The sequence below is a fragment of the Microchirus variegatus genome (genome assembly GCF_963457635.1).
Source record: "Microchirus variegatus genome assembly, chromosome: 10".
NCBI lineage: Eukaryota > Metazoa > Chordata > Actinopteri > Pleuronectiformes > Soleidae > Microchirus > Microchirus variegatus.
The window spans coordinates 8,828,850-8,847,241 of NC_139811.1; the positions used below are offsets into that span (position 1 = coordinate 8,828,850).

At 43.2% G+C, this 18,392-nt stretch overlaps 2 protein-coding genes across 2 annotated transcripts; both read right to left on the reverse strand.

The window, feature by feature from the left end:
• Nucleotides 1-440: 440 nt before the first annotated feature.
• Nucleotides 441-14,234, reverse strand: srebf2 (sterol regulatory element binding transcription factor 2). The gene is made up of 20 exons (XM_083896685.1): nt 13,988-14,234; nt 10,257-10,651; nt 9,974-10,163; nt 9,701-9,861; nt 9,405-9,557; nt 8,995-9,276; nt 8,761-8,875; nt 8,524-8,675; nt 8,223-8,427; nt 7,944-8,119; nt 7,182-7,431; nt 6,907-7,076; nt 6,643-6,814; nt 6,364-6,481; nt 6,150-6,259; nt 5,608-5,740; nt 5,200-5,371; nt 4,431-4,607; nt 3,256-3,367; nt 441-2,893 (listed from the first exon to the last, which is right to left on the reverse strand). The coding sequence occupies exons 1-20, from the start codon at nt 14,079-14,081 to the stop codon at nt 2,676-2,678; spliced, it is 3,555 nt and encodes a 1,184-aa protein (XP_083752811.1). The 5' UTR covers nt 14,082-14,234; the 3' UTR covers nt 441-2,675.
• An 852-nt stretch (nt 14,235-15,086) lies between these two features.
• LOC310932701 (uncharacterized protein) lies at nt 15,087-18,270 on the reverse strand. The gene is made up of 2 exons (XM_083896039.1): nt 18,137-18,270; nt 15,087-17,577 (listed from the first exon to the last, which is right to left on the reverse strand). Exons 1-2 carry the CDS (start codon nt 18,156-18,158, stop codon nt 15,623-15,625), a joined length of 1,977 nt encoding a protein of 658 aa, XP_083752165.1. The 5' UTR covers nt 18,159-18,270; the 3' UTR covers nt 15,087-15,622.
• Nucleotides 18,271-18,392: the final 122 nt, after the last annotated feature.

The window sequence follows — 18,392 nt, forward strand, 5'->3', positions numbered from 1 at the left end:
TTTCTCCTTGGCAGGGTGGACGTCCGCTATATTGGTCCGACTAGAAACATATACGCGTCAAGGCTCCGTTTAAAGATAACATGGCACGTGCGCCGTGTCAGACTTATTTAGAATGACAGAAACTTGTATGGGTAAAAAAAGAGTGTCCGTATTTATCTACGTTCTTCAGGAGGACTATTTAATTAAACCAAATTATGAATTTACTGTCTGAAACGTGTATATCTGAGTGTGTCTTTAGTGTCATGTCTCGTTATATTCACAAAATACTGAAATCCAACTTGATTTATACTTTCTTAATTTAGTAATTGCCCTGTCCTGATTCCTCAGACACAATTGCAGTGATAGGTGTGTCTGCAGAAGGGATTATTTTTATATCCATATCATCTCTCTGTGTCAACTGATGGGAGAGTCTATCAGACAAGAGCACAAACGCCACCGACTATTGTGTGTTGTTTTATTATAAAACACAAAAATCCAAATACACACAAAAATCCAGACAATGAAATACATCATGGGAAGAAGTAGAAACACAAGTATGACGGTAAAAGCCAAGCAATGCTCTTCTATGCACACTTTTACCAGTCAGGGAAAACTAAACTTATGTATTTCCAGGATTACTTACAATATTTATGAACAGCTCGAGTTGACCTGGAAGAATGAGTTCTGCAACATTCTAATAGCAAAAGTGTTGTTTTTGTTTTGCTTGTAATAATATTAAAAAAAAATTATATATCACACCAACTGTTCTCCAAATTAAAATACACACCTTTGTACTACCTATTTACCTTCTGGCAGTTTCTGAACCTGGACCGCTTTTACAGACATAAAACAATGACAAAAACAATGAAAGAGCTCCCTTCCCAAACAAACAAAAAAAGCATTTATATTAATGTTGCATTGACATTAAATAATATAATCAAAGCACAGAAAAAATAAATGGGAATGACAGAATAAAAAGCAAAGAAATACACAATTTCACAAAGCTAAACAACTAAAAACCTCTCCATCAATCCAAATATGATGATACTTTTTTTTTTTTTTTTTACATAACATCAAGGCCATTTTTATGCTAGAGCGCTTTACATTACCAGTGGACACAACACTGTGTTTTTAGACCTTTTTCCACTAAAATTCAAACCAAAACCTTGAGTTCACTGATCAACAGCAGCGAGGTCAATTATCCGTTTGTCATCCATCAACTCAAACTGACCACAGCCGCCGTTTTTGAAGTGCTGCAATGCTTTCTTTGACGCATTTCCTCTCAAGCAGCGCAGGAGAAAGGAAAAAAAATTCTACCTTTGTATATTTGCCTATGTACAACTTATTTACAATCACACTGAGTAAATACAAATCATCCACTGTGTGTACTAACGATGAAACGTTTTAGAAAACCGTAATTTTTCCTGCCTTTTTTGTTGGGAGTTGAAGCAAATTAAAAAATATTAAATTCAGATTAACAAAAGAATAACTGAATCATTTTCACCACCCTGTCATTGATGATAAACAAACCCTCTGCAGTGTTGGACTGCAGGTATAAGTGCTGTATATTTCTATCAAAATGGCAAGCAAAAAGGCGAGTAACAGGGGAAGAAGACTGATCAGTCAGCAGAAATATAATGAATCTCCAGACTTAAACCCCGTGGACACAAAGTGAAGGCAAACAAAGTTTTTGAAGAATATGTGATGCCATGAATGTGTTTAGCTGCTCAATTAAATGCTTTTAACAGTTCAGGGAAGCAGCAGGAAAAGTTGAGATGTTCTAAAACCTTTGACCAGTCGTGGATATGAATTTGCGTGAACTGTGTGTGTGTGTGTGTGTTGGTAGCTATGTTGTCTTATCTGCGCGTGATTGACTCCTTCCCTGTGTTCTTCAGAATTTCTCTAATCATTGTTCAACAATAGTAGGGGAACACGTCAGCAGTAGATGTTCAAATTCCTATAGTTGGTGAACTGCTGCATCCTCAGGTCTCAGCAGTGTTATGAGGATGACACCGCCACTGGACTGAAGCTTCACTTCAAAATGTTCACTCCAAAGCGTCCACAGTACAACGTTGGCATTGTACAGTGTATGAGGTAGATAAGGAGACACTACGCTGCACTGTGCCGTTACAAGCACACTCCTCTGACAGCATCCTGCAGCACAGTCATGCTCAACAGATATGGGCTGTCTACTCTCCAAGGGCTGTCTTCTATAGCCCTTAATTGAAGCTTGCATGATTATTGAGACATTACACAGTTATCGTGTGCCAATAATGAGCTTATAGCTTAGCATTCTCCAGCTAATCAATATATTGCATGAATTTAAAGAGCTATGGCATAATGGTTCCCTTTCCCTTTGGGGATTATTTAACCTGATTTTCCCTTAGTTTAAAATGAGGCAGTAAGCCAGCATACTACGACGACCAGAAGGTGGCGTGATTGTGCTGCAACAGTGTAACTAAGCATGAAAGGATCAAATGTGTAGCCTTCAAAGTGTAATCTGCAGTGTGGATATAAAGCTGAAAGTTAGATGTAAAAGTGTGTATAAGATAAGCATTAAAGAGACCATATTAATGACACTGAATCTACGTATGCATGACAGCAAGTCACAAGCGATCATTTGTTCAGAGTATTTTAAGGAGCCCTAATCTGAGTTTGAGGGTTGAGCCTTGCACTCTGCATGTGTTTGTGTGTGTTCAGGAGGCTGCGATGGTTGTGCCCCCACTGAGGCGCAACAGAATCTGCTGACAGTCTTGCAGGGTCCGGCGGTCTCCCACGCGCTCGAGGGTGCGCTTCGCTTCGGCCAGGAGGCGGGCGCGGTGCCCGGGCGGGGTTAACAGCGGCATGGGCAGGTGACGACAGGCCAGCAGGATGGCATGAGCTCTCTCCCTCTCACCCAGGACACACTCACCTTCTGAGCAAGAAAACGGCAAAAGGGGCAGATTAGCGTCAATTGCCTCCTGGTAAGTTTTGTGTTTTTGTGTCATTTAACATCTATATTTTAACAAATCTCCACTTCAGAAAATATACACACATACATATGTTTATGTGTGTATATATATATATATATATATATATATATGTATATATGTATGTGTGTATATTTTCATATCTATGTATATGTATATGTATATGTATATATATATATATATATACATATACATATACATATACATATACACACATACATACATGTATATATAATGTAAATGGCTACAATAAAATTGAAAATGATGACTGAGATCTACACATTTCTAGTTTAAGTGTCTTCCGTACCAGCTGCATAGGAGTTGTGTGTCCTGCGTCGGAGATTGTGCTCCAGCAGCTGATGCGTTCTTGTGGGACTGGCACCAGCCATCAGCCTCACTGTGGTCTCATGAAGGAACACCTGCAGCAAAAAAAACCCCCCAAAAAAACACATCAGAATGTTTGCCTGGTGGATTCTAGAGCCCCCTCCTCACATCACAGCAAATATATGATGAGGGTTACGTATGTACAGGAAATATACAAAAAAAAATGACAACAGTGACATTTTTCAGTCAGGCATACATCAAGCCATAACAAATGATCATTGACTGCTGGGAAAGCAGACCCTCTGGCTACAGTAATGATTACTCAACTAAATCACACAAGCATGATAAATATATGCAAATGCAGTCAGATCTCTGCAGCAAGTAACAGTAGGGGAGAACCTTGATTTCCAAGGCTGATGCTGTAAATACAGGCTTATTATCAGAGCAGCAGTTGCCTAAAATACAGTATATATTAAGAAGAGTTTCACTTTTACCTTCGACACTAACTGTATCTACCGATCAATCGTCCAACACACAGCCAGTGAAGTTACACAATCTCAGACCAGCATTAAGAATCCCTGGTGCTTCACTTCTACCACACTGTAAAGTATTGTCTCTGCATTTCCATCAAGTGGTTCAGTGAAGTTCATCATGATACAGCACTCTTTAAATGACACTGCAAAGTCATCTAATAAAAAGATGACGCGGTAAAAAAATGCTGTATGCTGACATTTTTCCTTGAAGGGAAATACCAACGGTTTTTCCCCATTCCACTCTGATTGTTGCTCCGAAGCGATAATTCTCTGGTGATCATTCCACAAACTGTAGTGTGTCTAGGTGCACCCTTTAGTTGCTGGACCACTGTGCATGGTAACCTAACAGGAGGGTGCGGAAACACTTTAAAAACCTTTGAGAATGTAATTTAACTATACATTGTGGTGAAGAGGGTTTAATTGTTCTGGGGCTGGGGCAGAGTGGAAGAGAATTATATGAGGGTGGTGCAGAAGAAGACACAAGGGATAGGACAAGATGGAGGCAGATGATCTGCTGTGGTGAACCATAAAGGGAGAAGCTGAAAGAAGAAGTGGAGGAGTTCTCTATTCTCATGTTTATTCTACATCTGCGATTGTTTGTCAAGATACACAGTAGCCGATGTACCTTGTGTTGTGCCTGTCTATAGCACTGTGTGAGCCTTCTTAAAGCGCTCAGGTCCCTCTGGAAACCAGCCAACTGAGATCCGTGGGCCGGGCCAGGTTCTCCATTACTGCTGCCACCACGCTGCCATAAACTGGTCCTCAGAGTCAGCAGGAGGTCACAGACCAGGAGCTCCACTCCCTTAAGAGACACAAGGGAAACAAATATTAAAGAGCTGCTTGGTTCACAAAAGACATATGTTGTAATTGATGGGTTTGAGAGACAAGGTGTGAGCCCCAAATCAACCCAAACCACCATCATTCACCAGTGTACACCCACCCATGCATAAATCAAAAATCAAAAGCTACACAGCAGGAGCTACATGATGACATCCACAGCTGCCTCATGTGAAGTGATTGGGGTGTGTAGCAGGTGCATGCAGATCGGGGAGGCCTCTGTACTGCACTGCAGACACATTGCACTCAGCTTCAGGATCATGCAATGCAACTACAATGCACCACAGCCACCTCCTGCCACCCACACTGCGCGCGCACACACACACACACACATGCACGCAAACACAAATAGATCATGTATTCCCCACCTCATCCAAACTAAAGACCCTATCCTATCCCACAAAACCAAAAGTGAAACATGACACATGCAGCAGCAGCAAAATGAAGAATTTCTTGAAAGATTATGTAAATGATCACCACAAACCCAGAGCTGGTCTTTAGGAGGTATCAGTGACAGTGTTGCATGTTGCACAGTGTCAGCTTTTTTTGCATTCTACCTTGTTCAGCCAGTTCCCTGTCTGGGTGACTGGTACTGAGATGCTGGAGCGCAGGTAGCTGCTGGCCCTGTCGCAGTGGGACAGACATGTAATTGCCCCTTCCCCCTTGAGAGGCGACAGGCTCATCTGAACCGCTTTGCAAAACAGCAGCACGGCCTTAGGAAGAGAGTGGCTGAAACAGAGGAGGTCGAGATGAGGGTTACCGTGTGTCTCATGAAAAAAAAATCATCGTTAAGGTTAAAGGAAAGGCTTTCAAGTCTCTGACTTCAGATTAAGAATTAGGCAAAGAACAAGATTACTGATGTAAAAATAATAGTTTTTTTCAAGTTTCAGCAGAACATTCTCAGAGCATGTGGTTTGTTATATTTTAACATACAAACATACAGTAGCACGTTTAATTTCACTTACTCAAGAGTGTGTAGCGCCCTCGGCATTCGCTCTGCCTCTGCCAACAGTGACCTCACTGCGACGTCATCGCCCTGTAGCCACTGAACAGCAGCCTTTAGGACCAAAGCCCACCAACGACTCACCGGGTCTCCCACTGTAAGGAAGAAGGGATTGAAATGATATACGAAAATATGAAATAATCGGGTGGCAAAGCTCTCCTTTCCTTTTGTCTCCTGCAGTTTGTTGTATAAACAACTGAGTGTGGGTATGTGTGTGTGTGTGTGAGAGACCAAAAAGAATTGATTAAGAATGAAGCTAATTAACATTGCTGGAGCAGACTAATGCCCTCATATCCACTGCGAGTCATTTGTTACTACGAATCGACGACTGCGAGTGTTATCTGTGATAATCCAATAAAGCTAATCCTAAAAGCTAAATTGGCTTTTTGTACGAAAGCTGAGAAAATCCATTCACAACGACAGTAATAACTCAGATGGCTATCTGGTTAAAATTCCCCATCAAACATGCAACGCTTCTCTGGAAATGGGAGGAGCTATTCATACCTGGGGTAGTGGTGTGATTGGGAGGAGTCGAGAAAGGAGGAGAATGGGAGGGAGAGTCTTCTGTACAGCTGTTCAACAACTGAAGGAACTCCATGGCACTTGAAAACTCCCTGGAAATGAAAGAGTAAAAACTTTAATTCACACATCAACAGTTAAAGAGCCCTGGGCTCCCTGCTCCACCCCCTACCCCTGCCTGCCTGTCCGCCTGCCTTACCCAGAGTCATTCTTTCGTTTTCCTGCTTCAGAGTCGCTCTGTGGCTGGATGAGTGTGTGAACAGCTCTTTCCAACAGCTTCCTGCAGAAACAGCGGTGCAGCTGTGCAATAGGGTCAGCTGAAGTAAGGTTGAGACACAACAAGGACGAAAATGGGAAATTATCACACAAATAATGATCACCACAAAATACCCCTCATCCTTCATACCTTTCTAACAAGAAGAGGGAGAGATGAAGATAAGAAGAGTAATGATCAGACCAATTCCTGCTCCACTCATACCTGGGTCTCTCTGGGAAGTGTAGACATCATCGCTGCACTCGGACTTCACCGACCAATCACAGCTCAAGAAAAACTGTCTGCCCAGTGGAGTAAAGAGCCAGCGCAGGTAGTCAGGGATCGGCTTGGACTCTGACTGACTGACCACACACTCGGCACAGCTCAACAGGTAACCCTGGGACACAGATGATGAAGGAATGGGTGAATTCAAAATGATTACTTTGCGATGAAACTGACAATAAATGATGGACCATATCAGAGACATACAGGCAAGAAAGAGAGATGGTGGCCAAGCACAGTGCGCAGGGCCGTCGCTGCGGTGACATAGATCTGAGCGAGCTGTGCAGGCGCCATCTTGCCCTGGGCGCTCTCGCTGAGGTTGACAGCATTGAGGGAGAGAGACAAAGCCCACAGGCTCCTACGCTGAGGCAGCTTCCCTACAGAGAGAGAGAGAACTAAATCTATCATCTGCAGTCTTGAGAGCCTATGTTTATGCAGTTTCCAACAACTGACAGTATTCTGCAGTACATTAACTCACTCACCTGTGAGCTGCAGCTGGCTCAGACGGTGGTAAACCAGGGCCGCGTCCCTCGCGCTCGTCCTGGCCTCCTCTCCTTCATGCTTCCCTCTCACCTGGTGAACGAGCCACCCCAAAGGAGTCGGCCGATGCAAGCAGTAGCGAATCACGTTCCAGGACAGCGAGCAAACTAGATCCAGACTGGTTGAGGGAAGCGCTCTGGTCAATACAGACAAGCAGGTCTCTAAACTCGACATCGCTGCTTTGTAATCTCCCTGCAGGAAAGAGACAGAAATGGTCAACTGTTTAATATACAGCTAGGATTGACAGGAAAGATTCAAAAATAAATATGTCCAGAGTACACAAAGGAAAAAAAGACAACCCGGTGAAGTGTTCTTCAATAACAGGGAAAACGTGCAGAATTGGAAAAGACACAATGAGTGGATCCAATATCCCCCAGTGTCACATCAAATAAGAACTGCGATTAAAGTAAATTCTACCTCATTATTTTCTGAGAGGTTACAAGGAGCAGGGAAGTGTGATAGAAACTGCTGTTAACAGTTTTCCCCCAACAGTGTTAGTGCTGTTAAATGTGAGATGAAGTTGTGAAAATGTAGCAGGGCAAATTAAACACTAATTCTAATATACTAGAAATATTAACACTAATTTCATTAACCTATCTGCTGTAGCCATTAGCATTTTGCAATTGTTGTTTTTTTTTAAAGCAGATTATATTTGCCAAAAATGATATAAATATGACAAAATTAAAAGTTACAGACTCAGTTACCCTGTTTAGATGCAGGTCGGCTTGTTTGCGATGCCTCCAGAAGGACACAGACTTCGGGGAGTGAAGCGGTGTGACAGGTTCCCACAGGTAGAGCACCCTGACACAGCCCCACACAGCTCCCACTCCACTCAGCACCCACACCATCACCCACGGCAACAGGCAACGCAGCCAGGACGCTGGAGGATTAGGAAAAGTTTTAAAACTAGGTAATGTCATCTGAATTTCACCAACTGAGCTATGATAAATTACAGAATGGACTAAAGGTGTTTTTATCCTCACCAAAATCTTCGGTGTGACTTGGGAACCAGACAAGCGTTCTTGTCGGTCCATGGCCTGCAGACAGGCTGTGAGCCCCAGGTGCTTCAGATCCCAGGAGCGAGGGCAGCGGGTTTAAGGACAGGCAGAAAAAGGTCAGGGCGCAGAGGAGCAGTCGAGAGCGATCCATCACTCCAACAGCGGAGGGAGAATCTGGTTCACTCTTACACTGATGGAGAGACAGAAACAACAAGCCTCATGTTGTGAGAATGCAGTGCACATCACACAGCACAGTGTGTATTCCATATTTGTGTGTGTGTGTTACCGAATCATGATCCCCTATGGGGCTGCCTGGCTCTGAGTCGACAGAGAAGGGTGAAAACTGATGAGGAGAACCAGAACCAGAGTCTGAGGCTGGAGGTGACATCATCACAATTTCCTGTTTGACCTCCATCTCTTCAGACAGGATCACAGGCTCTGAGACAAACACACAGAGAGACTCTCATTATAATCCCACTCTGCTTCAGGTTATGCTGAGCTTTTTCGGTTGAAGAACACTTACTGTTCTTTTGGTTTGCCATTTTAAGAGTCAGGTTCTCCTGTCGTAATTTGTGGTTGACCTGTTGTAAGTACTTGATGTAGTCGATGGCTTTCCTCAGCACTCCTGATTTATGCATCTGGGAAACACATGAAGGTAACATTTCAGTATCCAATTTCAATCAAGTGGGTCAAAGCACAAGTTCAAATCAATACACTGTACTACTATCTCAACTATCCAAGTGTTAAAATCATGAACCTTTGCATCGTTGCCCATGACTAAGTCACGGAGCTCCACGATTTTGTCGTTGATTGAAGAGCGATACCTCTTCTCAATGATATTGTGGGTTGTCCTCCTCTCACCCTCCTTCACCACTCCCCCTGGACCAATTATCCCTGCTGTCATCTGGCACTGCTCCACATTTGCTCTGGCCATACTTGTGCAGTGGACCGAGCCTGGCTGCAGCTGCTTGATTGGCAGCTTGTCTGCCCCTCCCATCATGACAGGGACAGTGGTCAGGATGTTGCTGCTCATCAGCGTCTGGAGACAGAGATCAGCAGCAGGGCATTGGTTTAAGTGTGAAGGATCAATAGTTAATGAGTTCTGTAGAAGTGCTGAGATTTAAGAAATGAGTCATGTAATGACAGTCGTTACTGCTGGCATCATACCGGGACTTGCAGAGCTGTGTTCTGGATGGGTGTGGTCAAGGTATGGATTCCTGTGGGGCTCTGCATGGTGGACAGCACCTGTGTGCCATCTGCTTTGAGTGTGGTGAGAACCAGTGAATCCGTCTTCAGAATCTGAGGCTGCTGGACCAGAACCTTGAGGAAAGACGTCCAAGGGTCAGTGGGAGATTCATTCATCAAATAATAATCTGCCAATGCCTATTATTTTAAATGTCAAATATGTCTGTTGTCTTTCTAATTAATCTTCAGACTGTGCTAACAACAATAATGTTACTCACAGGTAGTTGCTGCATCTGCTGTTGCACAGTGTGGACTGTGGTTGGTGCTGTAGAGAGGGTCTGGATAGTTTGACACGTTGGAGTCAGAACACGCTGATGCTGAATGGTCACTGGTTGGAGCTGTGGTGACGTCATGATGCTCTGCATCTGTGGTTGGATGACTGAGAGCAGGAGATGACAAGATGATCAAAACATTCCGTGCCTCTTATACAATCGACTACTTCATGAAAAGAGCTTTACAACATCCAACAGAATACTTTTCAGTTCAGTCACCTTGGAAACCAGGAGCATGGCTCTGGTGGCAGATGACAGGGCTCTGGATGAAACGTGAGTGCCCACCATTGGAGGCAATCATCACAGTCTGTGCCTGGGTCTGGATGGGCAGGGGAGTTTGGCTGTGGGTCTGTACCAGGGTGTGGACTGGGAAGGTCTGGGTCTGCATAGGGATTCCCTGGGTGTGCATCTGCATTCAACAACAACAAACAAAACACAAAATGCTTAACTGTTTTATTCAACCCTTGTGCAGTGTGTAAATGTGGTGTCAGACACTTGATACCTGGATGGTAGTCTGGCCAGTCTGCTGGGGCTGGGGCTGGATTGGTTGGACCAACTGAGGCCGTGGCTGAAGGAGCGGAGGGCTGCGGGTCACCTGTTGCAGCCCTGAAGTGATGGTGATGGGGGAGGTGGCCTGAGCAGGAGTGAGAGGAGGGGTGAGGGGTAAAGACTGAGGAGACAGTGTCTGGGAGCTGGCGAGTCCAATGTTGGCGATCTGGTAGGGGACAGTGTTTGATGTCTGGGGAGTTTGGGGGGTTTGGGGAGTTTGGGGAGGTTGAATGGCCGGACGTGGCGTACTGCTGGTACCGCCACTCTGTACCGAGCCTGCTGAGGTCATCTGGTCCTCAAACAAGTCGGGGAAGTCCCCTACCTGGTTGCTGACATACTGCAGCATCTCTGAGGAAAGAATAAAACAGAATGGACATTAGCACATGTTGAGATTTGATTAAGAAATCCAATAAATTCTAATACAATTGATATCATATACAAAGAAGGTCATTTAAATATTATTATTAGACCTGTAGAAGAATATTTGCATCATCAACTTAATGCCATCAGTAAGGCAATCATCATTGTCATTACCTTTTAGGCCAAGGTCTCATCAAACAACATATATTACAGTGACATGTAATGTGCCAAGTTTCTCCAGTGGCCATGAGGTTTAAAATAAAATGTATAAAAAGTGGTTTATATGGTACATGTGTGTATTGTATATGGTATCTGTCCATGTGAAGGCCGCCTAGATAAATACAGATAAGACCAGAGAAGCTCAGAGAATTTCAAGGCCTGGCCTTGAGTGGTCACACGCCCAAACATAGCTACTGTACTGTTCTGGTCATAAAAACAGACAAAGCTTAAGGTCTTCTAACATTTAGCCTTGAAAAAGTAAAGTATGTTGTAATGTTACTGATGCCCCCACGTGCAATGGGAGCAGGTAAAAGAGCACTTAGATAAAGCTTAAGGCTGCTCAGAGACACCATCGCTGACTACGATTATAAATGTGCACTCTTCAAATCTTATGCAGTGTATTATAGACACCAAATAGCAAACTAATGGCAACAGTTTGCTATTTGGGTATTTAAATAACCTAGTCTTAAGACAATACAATGTTTTCAGACACACTACAAACACTTCCATGTGGCAGGCTGTTAATGACAGACAGAACAAAGCAGCTCTTCGCCCCCAGCCCCCCCCCCCCCCCCCCCGGTATTTCAGACAAGCTGTCACAAAGGGTAAATCCATCAATGGGGGACAGTTGCTTCGGCTGCTGAGAGCAAAGAAAGTAAGTTACATAACCAGAGTCATGGTTGCTAAGGACATAATTGGGATAGCGAGAATGTCTGAGATGAATACAGGGGTCAATTGCTTGAGCCCTTACAGGGGCCACTAAGACCTTATGTTCAAGAAGTCCACATGGCTCATTTGAACACAGGTTGAAAAATAATATATATTGCAATGTATATTAAACCAGCTGCTGCACAAGAGGCTGTAATTTATTTAAACATCGCTTCCAAATGATGAATGTGGTAATGCCAGAGATTTCTGTAGCTGGGGTAATTGTTTTCTGCAGTTGGCAGCTCCGCCTAATGGGGACGATCAACTCGCTGTGAGTCAAGCAGAGACCTTAAATCAAGCTTTCTTGATCAAGCTTTCTTGATTTAAGGTCTTTCTTGATTTAAGAGTAGCTTGCCTGTGAAATTACCAGCCATCTCTGGGTTGTCATTGTTGTCTCTCAAACAATCTATACATTCCTGTCTTTTGCTACAGCGATCGAGTAGGATTACATAACTAGGGCTGGGGGTGTGTGCTGTCCAATCATTCTGTGTGAAGGGAGAATTCACCCGAGACACCAAAGACAGGTAGAGTTTCAGGCATGTTTCATAAGATCACATTCAACATCATCGACACTATCATGTTGTTTATGGTCCCGCACACACACATACATGAACACACATACACACAGGTCCTTTAAAGGAAATGCATTGACTTCCATACATTTGGACAGCATAAACATTATTCCTGACCCTAATATAACCAGTTAATGCCTAACCTCAACTTTGACCTATCCACAATTCCAATATTAGCCCTTAACCCTCACCAATTCCTGAGAAATGAGGCTCTGCCTAGTTAGGAAACAAGCACACGTGTACACACATGAACACACTTGTACACACATGAACAGATGAACACACAGAGAGAGGGAGAGCCTGGTCTGGTGACTTGGCATTCAGTAAAATTCCACTCTATTAAAAATCTAGTGACTCTGCCCTGGGCAGCCAAAAGCCCTGGCAGGGTGAAACTTGTTTTGATTAGAAGGGGGTAGGATCAAGGATGTTGTGTGTGTGTCTGACAGAAGAGTGCAGAATTGTTACAGAACAGTCCCACAGTCTTTGCTAAATAGCTCTGCAGGATAAGAGCCCAGAATATGGCAAAACGTCCCTCTGGACAAAGTATTTCCACAAACTTGATGAGCAGGTTACACTCCTGTGACAACCCTTCACTGCCCACATATACAGTTTCCATCCCATAGTGAAACTCATCTCTGCTCCATGGAACATAACACTCTGCTCACAGGTTCACTCAGCTACTGTTCAATTACAGGCGGGTTGTTTATTGGGTTTTCACAGCTCTGGAATCATTCACTACATGGAGCCATAACAAAACTGTGTACAAATGATGGATGCATTTATTATGGCCAACAGGTCAAAGTATGCAACAAGAAAGCTGATATGGACATTTGTAAGGTGAAAATGTTCGAAGAATAAATAAACACTACTTTGAATGTTGAGGAAAAACATTATATTTTTTTTTAGGTTGAGAATTATTACCTGCTTTTGAATTGAAGAGTTAAAACAGGAACAGGGATTGTAAATGTGCATTGGTTGTGTGCTTAGAATATACAATTAATTATTTAAAAATATTATATTTTTATATATTATAGTATTACATTTTTGTGATATGTTTTATGGCAATAACAAGTAAGCAACACCTAAATTCGTGTTGAATGATATGGGTGAAACATCTAATTGTGATTTTTTTTTACATATAGTGCGACTCTAATTTTATTTGTGATATACCAACTTTGATTCAAGCTTTAATTTAATATTAATTGAAAAATAATATCTATATCTAAAAAATGTCAACAAAAAAAAAATAATAATAATAAATAAATTTAAATAAAAAGAACGCTCAAATTGCATGGCATTTTGTTGTTAATTATTAATTAAGTGGCGATTTCGATGAGAAAACGAGTTCAGTCCAAATATAAATGTTTCTTAAATAAATCTTATATTTAAGTGCTTAAACCTTCGTATTAGAGTAAAACATCAACAGCGTGTTTAGAAGGTATCACTTAAAATGGCTCGATCTTTTACGGTTAATACGGAAATAACTTACAGCCTGATTTATACGGTTAAATCGCAGCAATCGCAATTATGTGAGTCAGAAAAATCTACACTATTTACTACACCCATTTTCAACCAGTGTTTTTGCACTGTTCCTGACACAGTAAACAAACAAATGTATGAATGAATGAATGAATGAATAACAATTTAATAAAATGATGAATAAAGTATTTAGTTAATTAATGCTGAACTTGGTGTCTTGTACATCGGATACAGCTCCTTCCGTTATGCATGAAGAGCGTCACGGAGCTGTCAGACTGAGTGCATCATTAACTCCTGTCATTAAAGGACAACACTAAACACAAGTGCCAGAGACACGGCCACTCACCGTCGATGTCTCCCAGGGTAAATTCGTCCCCTAATTCCGCTAAAGTCGGATCCATGGTCTCCATATACTCTCCTGTGTCCATCCTGTTTGTCATCAGCTCGCCTCTCCGGCTGCTACCGGAGGGTCGCAGGGGGGCAGAAAAACAAGAACCGCGGCTCTCACCGACGCCTACGACACACGTACCCAACACTGCGAACTATTATTGACCACAACAACCGTGAGACAACAGCGAAGCCTCCACCGAGGCAGACTTCTCCGTCGACAAACTCATTTACGCCGAGTTATGCCTCACACGACGCCATCTTGTTTCACGCTCATTACGTCATTCACAAACAGACTCGGTGGCCAAGGGCGGGCGCTGATTGGCCCACACCTGGCAGTAGTTGTCATGAGACCAGTTATCAGCGGCCAATCACAGGCGAGTATTCGCCGTGGTCTGATAGTACGTCAACCATCAGAAGCTCGTGAGTCATTTGAATAAACCGCGCCCCCTGTATTCACAAAAACAAGGGGAACAAGGGACCTCACCAGACAAACTCAGTGTTATTAATCATCATGATGGCAATAAATAACCAAGTAAACAAAATTAAACAAATATTAATAGTAATGAATAACCGTAATATGCTTATTATTAACCTATATTAAACATGTAACCATATGTACATACATATGCAGTGTGAATATAGAGAGAGGGAGCTCTAAGATCTTTTTTGTGAATGTAGTAAAAGTCTACTGATAAATGAAGTCTGAAAATAGGTCAATACTGAGAAATACAAATGCTTTATACAGTTAAAGATGAAAACATGCAAACAGTAAACATTGAATGCAACTGTTCAATTAGTAATACACTGATGGATGGATGGATAAAGCACTTGAATAAGTTGTGGTCCCAGATAACAGCTGAAGAGGTGAATTAACTGAAAGAACCAATGAACAATAACAGGTGTGGTGAAAGAAATGTGTCTTTATTGATCATTTACACAATAATCAAGTGTAGATACATTTACCCATACTGATAACAATGCTGGAAAGTCAAAGAAATTCCAAAACATTTTGCTGTTCACATATTAATGATGTGAAACAGAAAATCAACCTTTTTGTACATCTTCAAAATCCACTACTGTTTTTCGATGAAATATTCATTTTGTCACTAGTAATTTACTTCTTTATTTAGTCAAAATACATTTGAAAATAAAAGTGAAAGAAAATTCATGCCATTCATTCTAAAAAAAAAAACCCTTCCATGGCAGAACTGGTGCAGTCCACATTATCTTTGTCTATCACTATAAAAATGCAAGTGAGGATTGTACGTCTAATTCCAAACCCAAATCATGAGTATGTGTATCTAATATACTTTAATCCTCTAACACCACAGTGCAAATGTCAATTCACTCAATCTGCTGCCTTCTATTCCAAGGCCTACATGATACATTTATATTATATTAAATTCCTTCAGTTTCTGTCTCTGCATATTTGAGGAGGTCTTTATTCACATTATAAGTGCAAATTCTAACAATGAGGAAAGCTATTGTGGAGTGTAGAATTTTACCAGGGGGGTCATATTTACTATATGTAATAAGATACATATATGAATATGATCCTCATTCGGAAGATTATTTTCAACTCTTCCTGTATTTATTTATTCCAGTGAACCTCATAAGATCTTTTCTCTGAGTAAGTTGCTTCTGTTGATCCTGTGCCACATCTAACTTTTTCCTTCACCACCTTCACTACCAGACCACCAGCCAGAGCGGTGCCTGCAGCCTTGCCTATCTCAACCACTGCAGACAAAATACGTGTAGACACAGTGCCACAAGCGTCTGACATGACCCCCCTGGCGACTGATGCTGCACTCGGACCTACTAATCCACACACAGCACCAGCAGAAGCAGTGGCTGCTGGGACATTTGCAGCCTGAGCTAAGACTGTCCCTGCTGCAGTATCTGCAGCTACAGTGGCCACTGCTTGCTGCCCTGCTGCTAAACTACCCTGAGCAATAATATTTGCCCCTTCTGCTGCAATTTCAGTTGCACCAAGGGCAGCTGTGCTGAGAGCTGCTCCCTCCAGAGCTGCACCTAAAGCAGCCCCAGCTCCTAAGGCACCTCCTACTCCTGCTGCCAACCCCACAGCAGAGGCCCCCATGAGGCTAACCTGCCCAAGGGCATCCAAAGCACCCTCCCCAGGACTGGTAGCTCCAGTACAAACACCGACAGTACCACCCACAACCCCACCTGTTGCTGCTCCTAGAGCCAGTGCAGATTTCCCTGAAGCTGCAGCCACTATAGCCCCGACAGCCTTTCCTAGACCTGTGCCTCCTGCTGCAGACATCCCAGCAAGCTGAGCTGCAGCAAAACCAACTGAATTTCCCACCAGAGATGCCCCAGCAGCAGCTGCCAATGGGGCAGCGACTCCAAACACTGCCCCGACTGCCATGCCTGTGGCTCCAGCAGCCACCAGGATCTTAACTCTCTGAAGCACTTTAGCAGAGAGCGCAGCGTCTCTTCTCACGCGAATCAGGGATGAGTTGCGAAACTGTCTCCTGCTGCAGCTTTTTGGCCTGCTTCGGAAATAGTCCTTAAATTCTCGAACTTTGCCCCTGAGAAGACTGAAAGCACTGCCTCTACTCACTTCTGTCCACCGCTCCACCCTTACATCATCATCATCATTTCCTCTCTCCATCTGTCTCCTGCTGAGCCCGAGTGATCCTCTTTCACCGCTTCCTTCTCTGCAAGACTCTAGGTCACACTTTCTTCGTTTTGGAAGCTGAGTCTGTTCTTCAGGGGAAACCATTTGTTCTTCCCCCTCTCCTTCACCTCGCCCTCTCAACATGATTGTCTGCTCCTCCCTGATCGCAGCCTCAGCTTCTAAAAACATGGCATTGGTGTAAAACTCACTGTTAGACTGCTTTACCATCTTATCCACCTTCATTAAGAGCTCTCTCACTTGCCCCGAATTACTGGGGTCTCTGTTGTTGAAAACATGGTACCTGCTGCCACACATGTTGATCAGAGTCTTAAGCCCAGCAGGTGCAGTCTTCCTCAGGTACTCTTCAATCTCCATGCCATCCAGGTCATCACCTCTGGTAAAAAGAACCACTGTGTGGTGACAGATAGCATCCTCCCCAAAAACCTTTATCATGTCATAGACTGCCTGGTTCTCACTGTCTGTATATCGCCCTATTGGAACCACCAGTAGGAAAGCATGTGGGCCAGGAGCAGAGAGAGTCACACATTTGGCTATCTCTGCATGAATCTGGTCCACACTGAGCTGAGTGTCCCCAAAACCTGGCATGTCGACCACCGTGACTCTCTTCATCCTCCTCTGATTGACAACTTGGCCATCCTCAAACGCAGCATCTTCCTCAGCGAGCACGGCGCTCCCGAGCTCACAGATCTCCGTGACAGAACTGGCACTAATCTGTGACAGGAACTGCCTCCGGCCCAAGATGGTGTTTCCAGATGCACTCTTGCCACATCCAGTTTTACCGATGAGGACTAGCCTGAGTTCTTCACCCCACGTGGCCTCAGAGTTGTCACTCTGTTCCTTCTCATCCTCCACAATAATTGGACCAATTTTCTCTTCATCATCCCCTGAAAAACATAGCAAAGCATGAATAGACTTTAATAGAGATTGACAGTACATATTTCATTGTTACTCATTAACTATAATCGTATGTATGCAGATGACCCCGTTGTTTTCAGTCCAATTAGTGCTGGTCTCCAGCAGCTGCTGTTTATGGGGCTAAAAGTGACATTGAATACAATGCCAACAAGTGAGTGATGTGATTATCTGTAATATTAACAAAACACTGACAGTAAACAGCTAATGTACGAGTGTCAGGAAGCTTCTAACCAGAAACAACCTGGTTATGTTAGCTTAGCTACAAGCAGGTGAAAGGGGGGAAAGGTTACACAGTGGATACGATTTTATATTATTTATAACTCATACACGACACAGTGACAACCACAAAAGGTGTAACATTACACGCACATATTACGTTTTAATACCGAATACCACAATACAATATATTCGCCAACATTAGCAAAGCAACTGAACTTTGTGACAACTGCAACCACAGTAGCAAGCTAGCCTTAGCCTCGTTTGCTAACTTCTGACACGAAGAGCAACTATCATAAGACATGATCTTACCCGAGTCCATGTCGTTAAACATCTCTTTAAGTTGACTCTAAAAATGACGCTTTGTTCTCTGCATTTAGGGTTAGCACTTCCATTCCCCGAAAGAGGCTAATGAAGCTACATGTTGTGCTAAACCAGGAGTGTGAGTTCATCAAAAATACAAACATTGGACTCGATGACAAAGTCCGTCTGGAGGAAGCCCGCCCCCTGCTGGCTGACACACGCATCCACACAGTGAGAACATGAACATGTTGTGCATATCAGAATC

Bases quoted from the DNA above. Each gene is read 5' to 3' on its own strand.
- srebf2 (XM_083896685.1), bottom strand. From the start codon at position 14,081: ATGACAAACAGGATGGACACAGGAGAGTATATGGAGACCATGGATCCG. The intron at 8,428-8,523 runs GTAACACACACA...TCTCTCCATCAG, and splicing joins CCATAGGGGATCATGATTCG to TGTAAGAGTGAACCAGATTC. The intron at 6,482-6,642 runs GTATGAGTGGAG...ACCTTACTTCAG, and splicing joins CACTTCCCAGAGAGACCCAG to CTGACCCTATTGCACAGCTG.
- LOC310932701 (XM_083896039.1), bottom strand. From the start codon at position 18,158: ATGTTTAACGACATGGACTCGG. The intron at 17,578-18,136 runs GTAAGATCATGT...TATGTTTTTCAG, and splicing joins GTTTAACGACATGGACTCGG to GGGATGATGAAGAGAAAATT.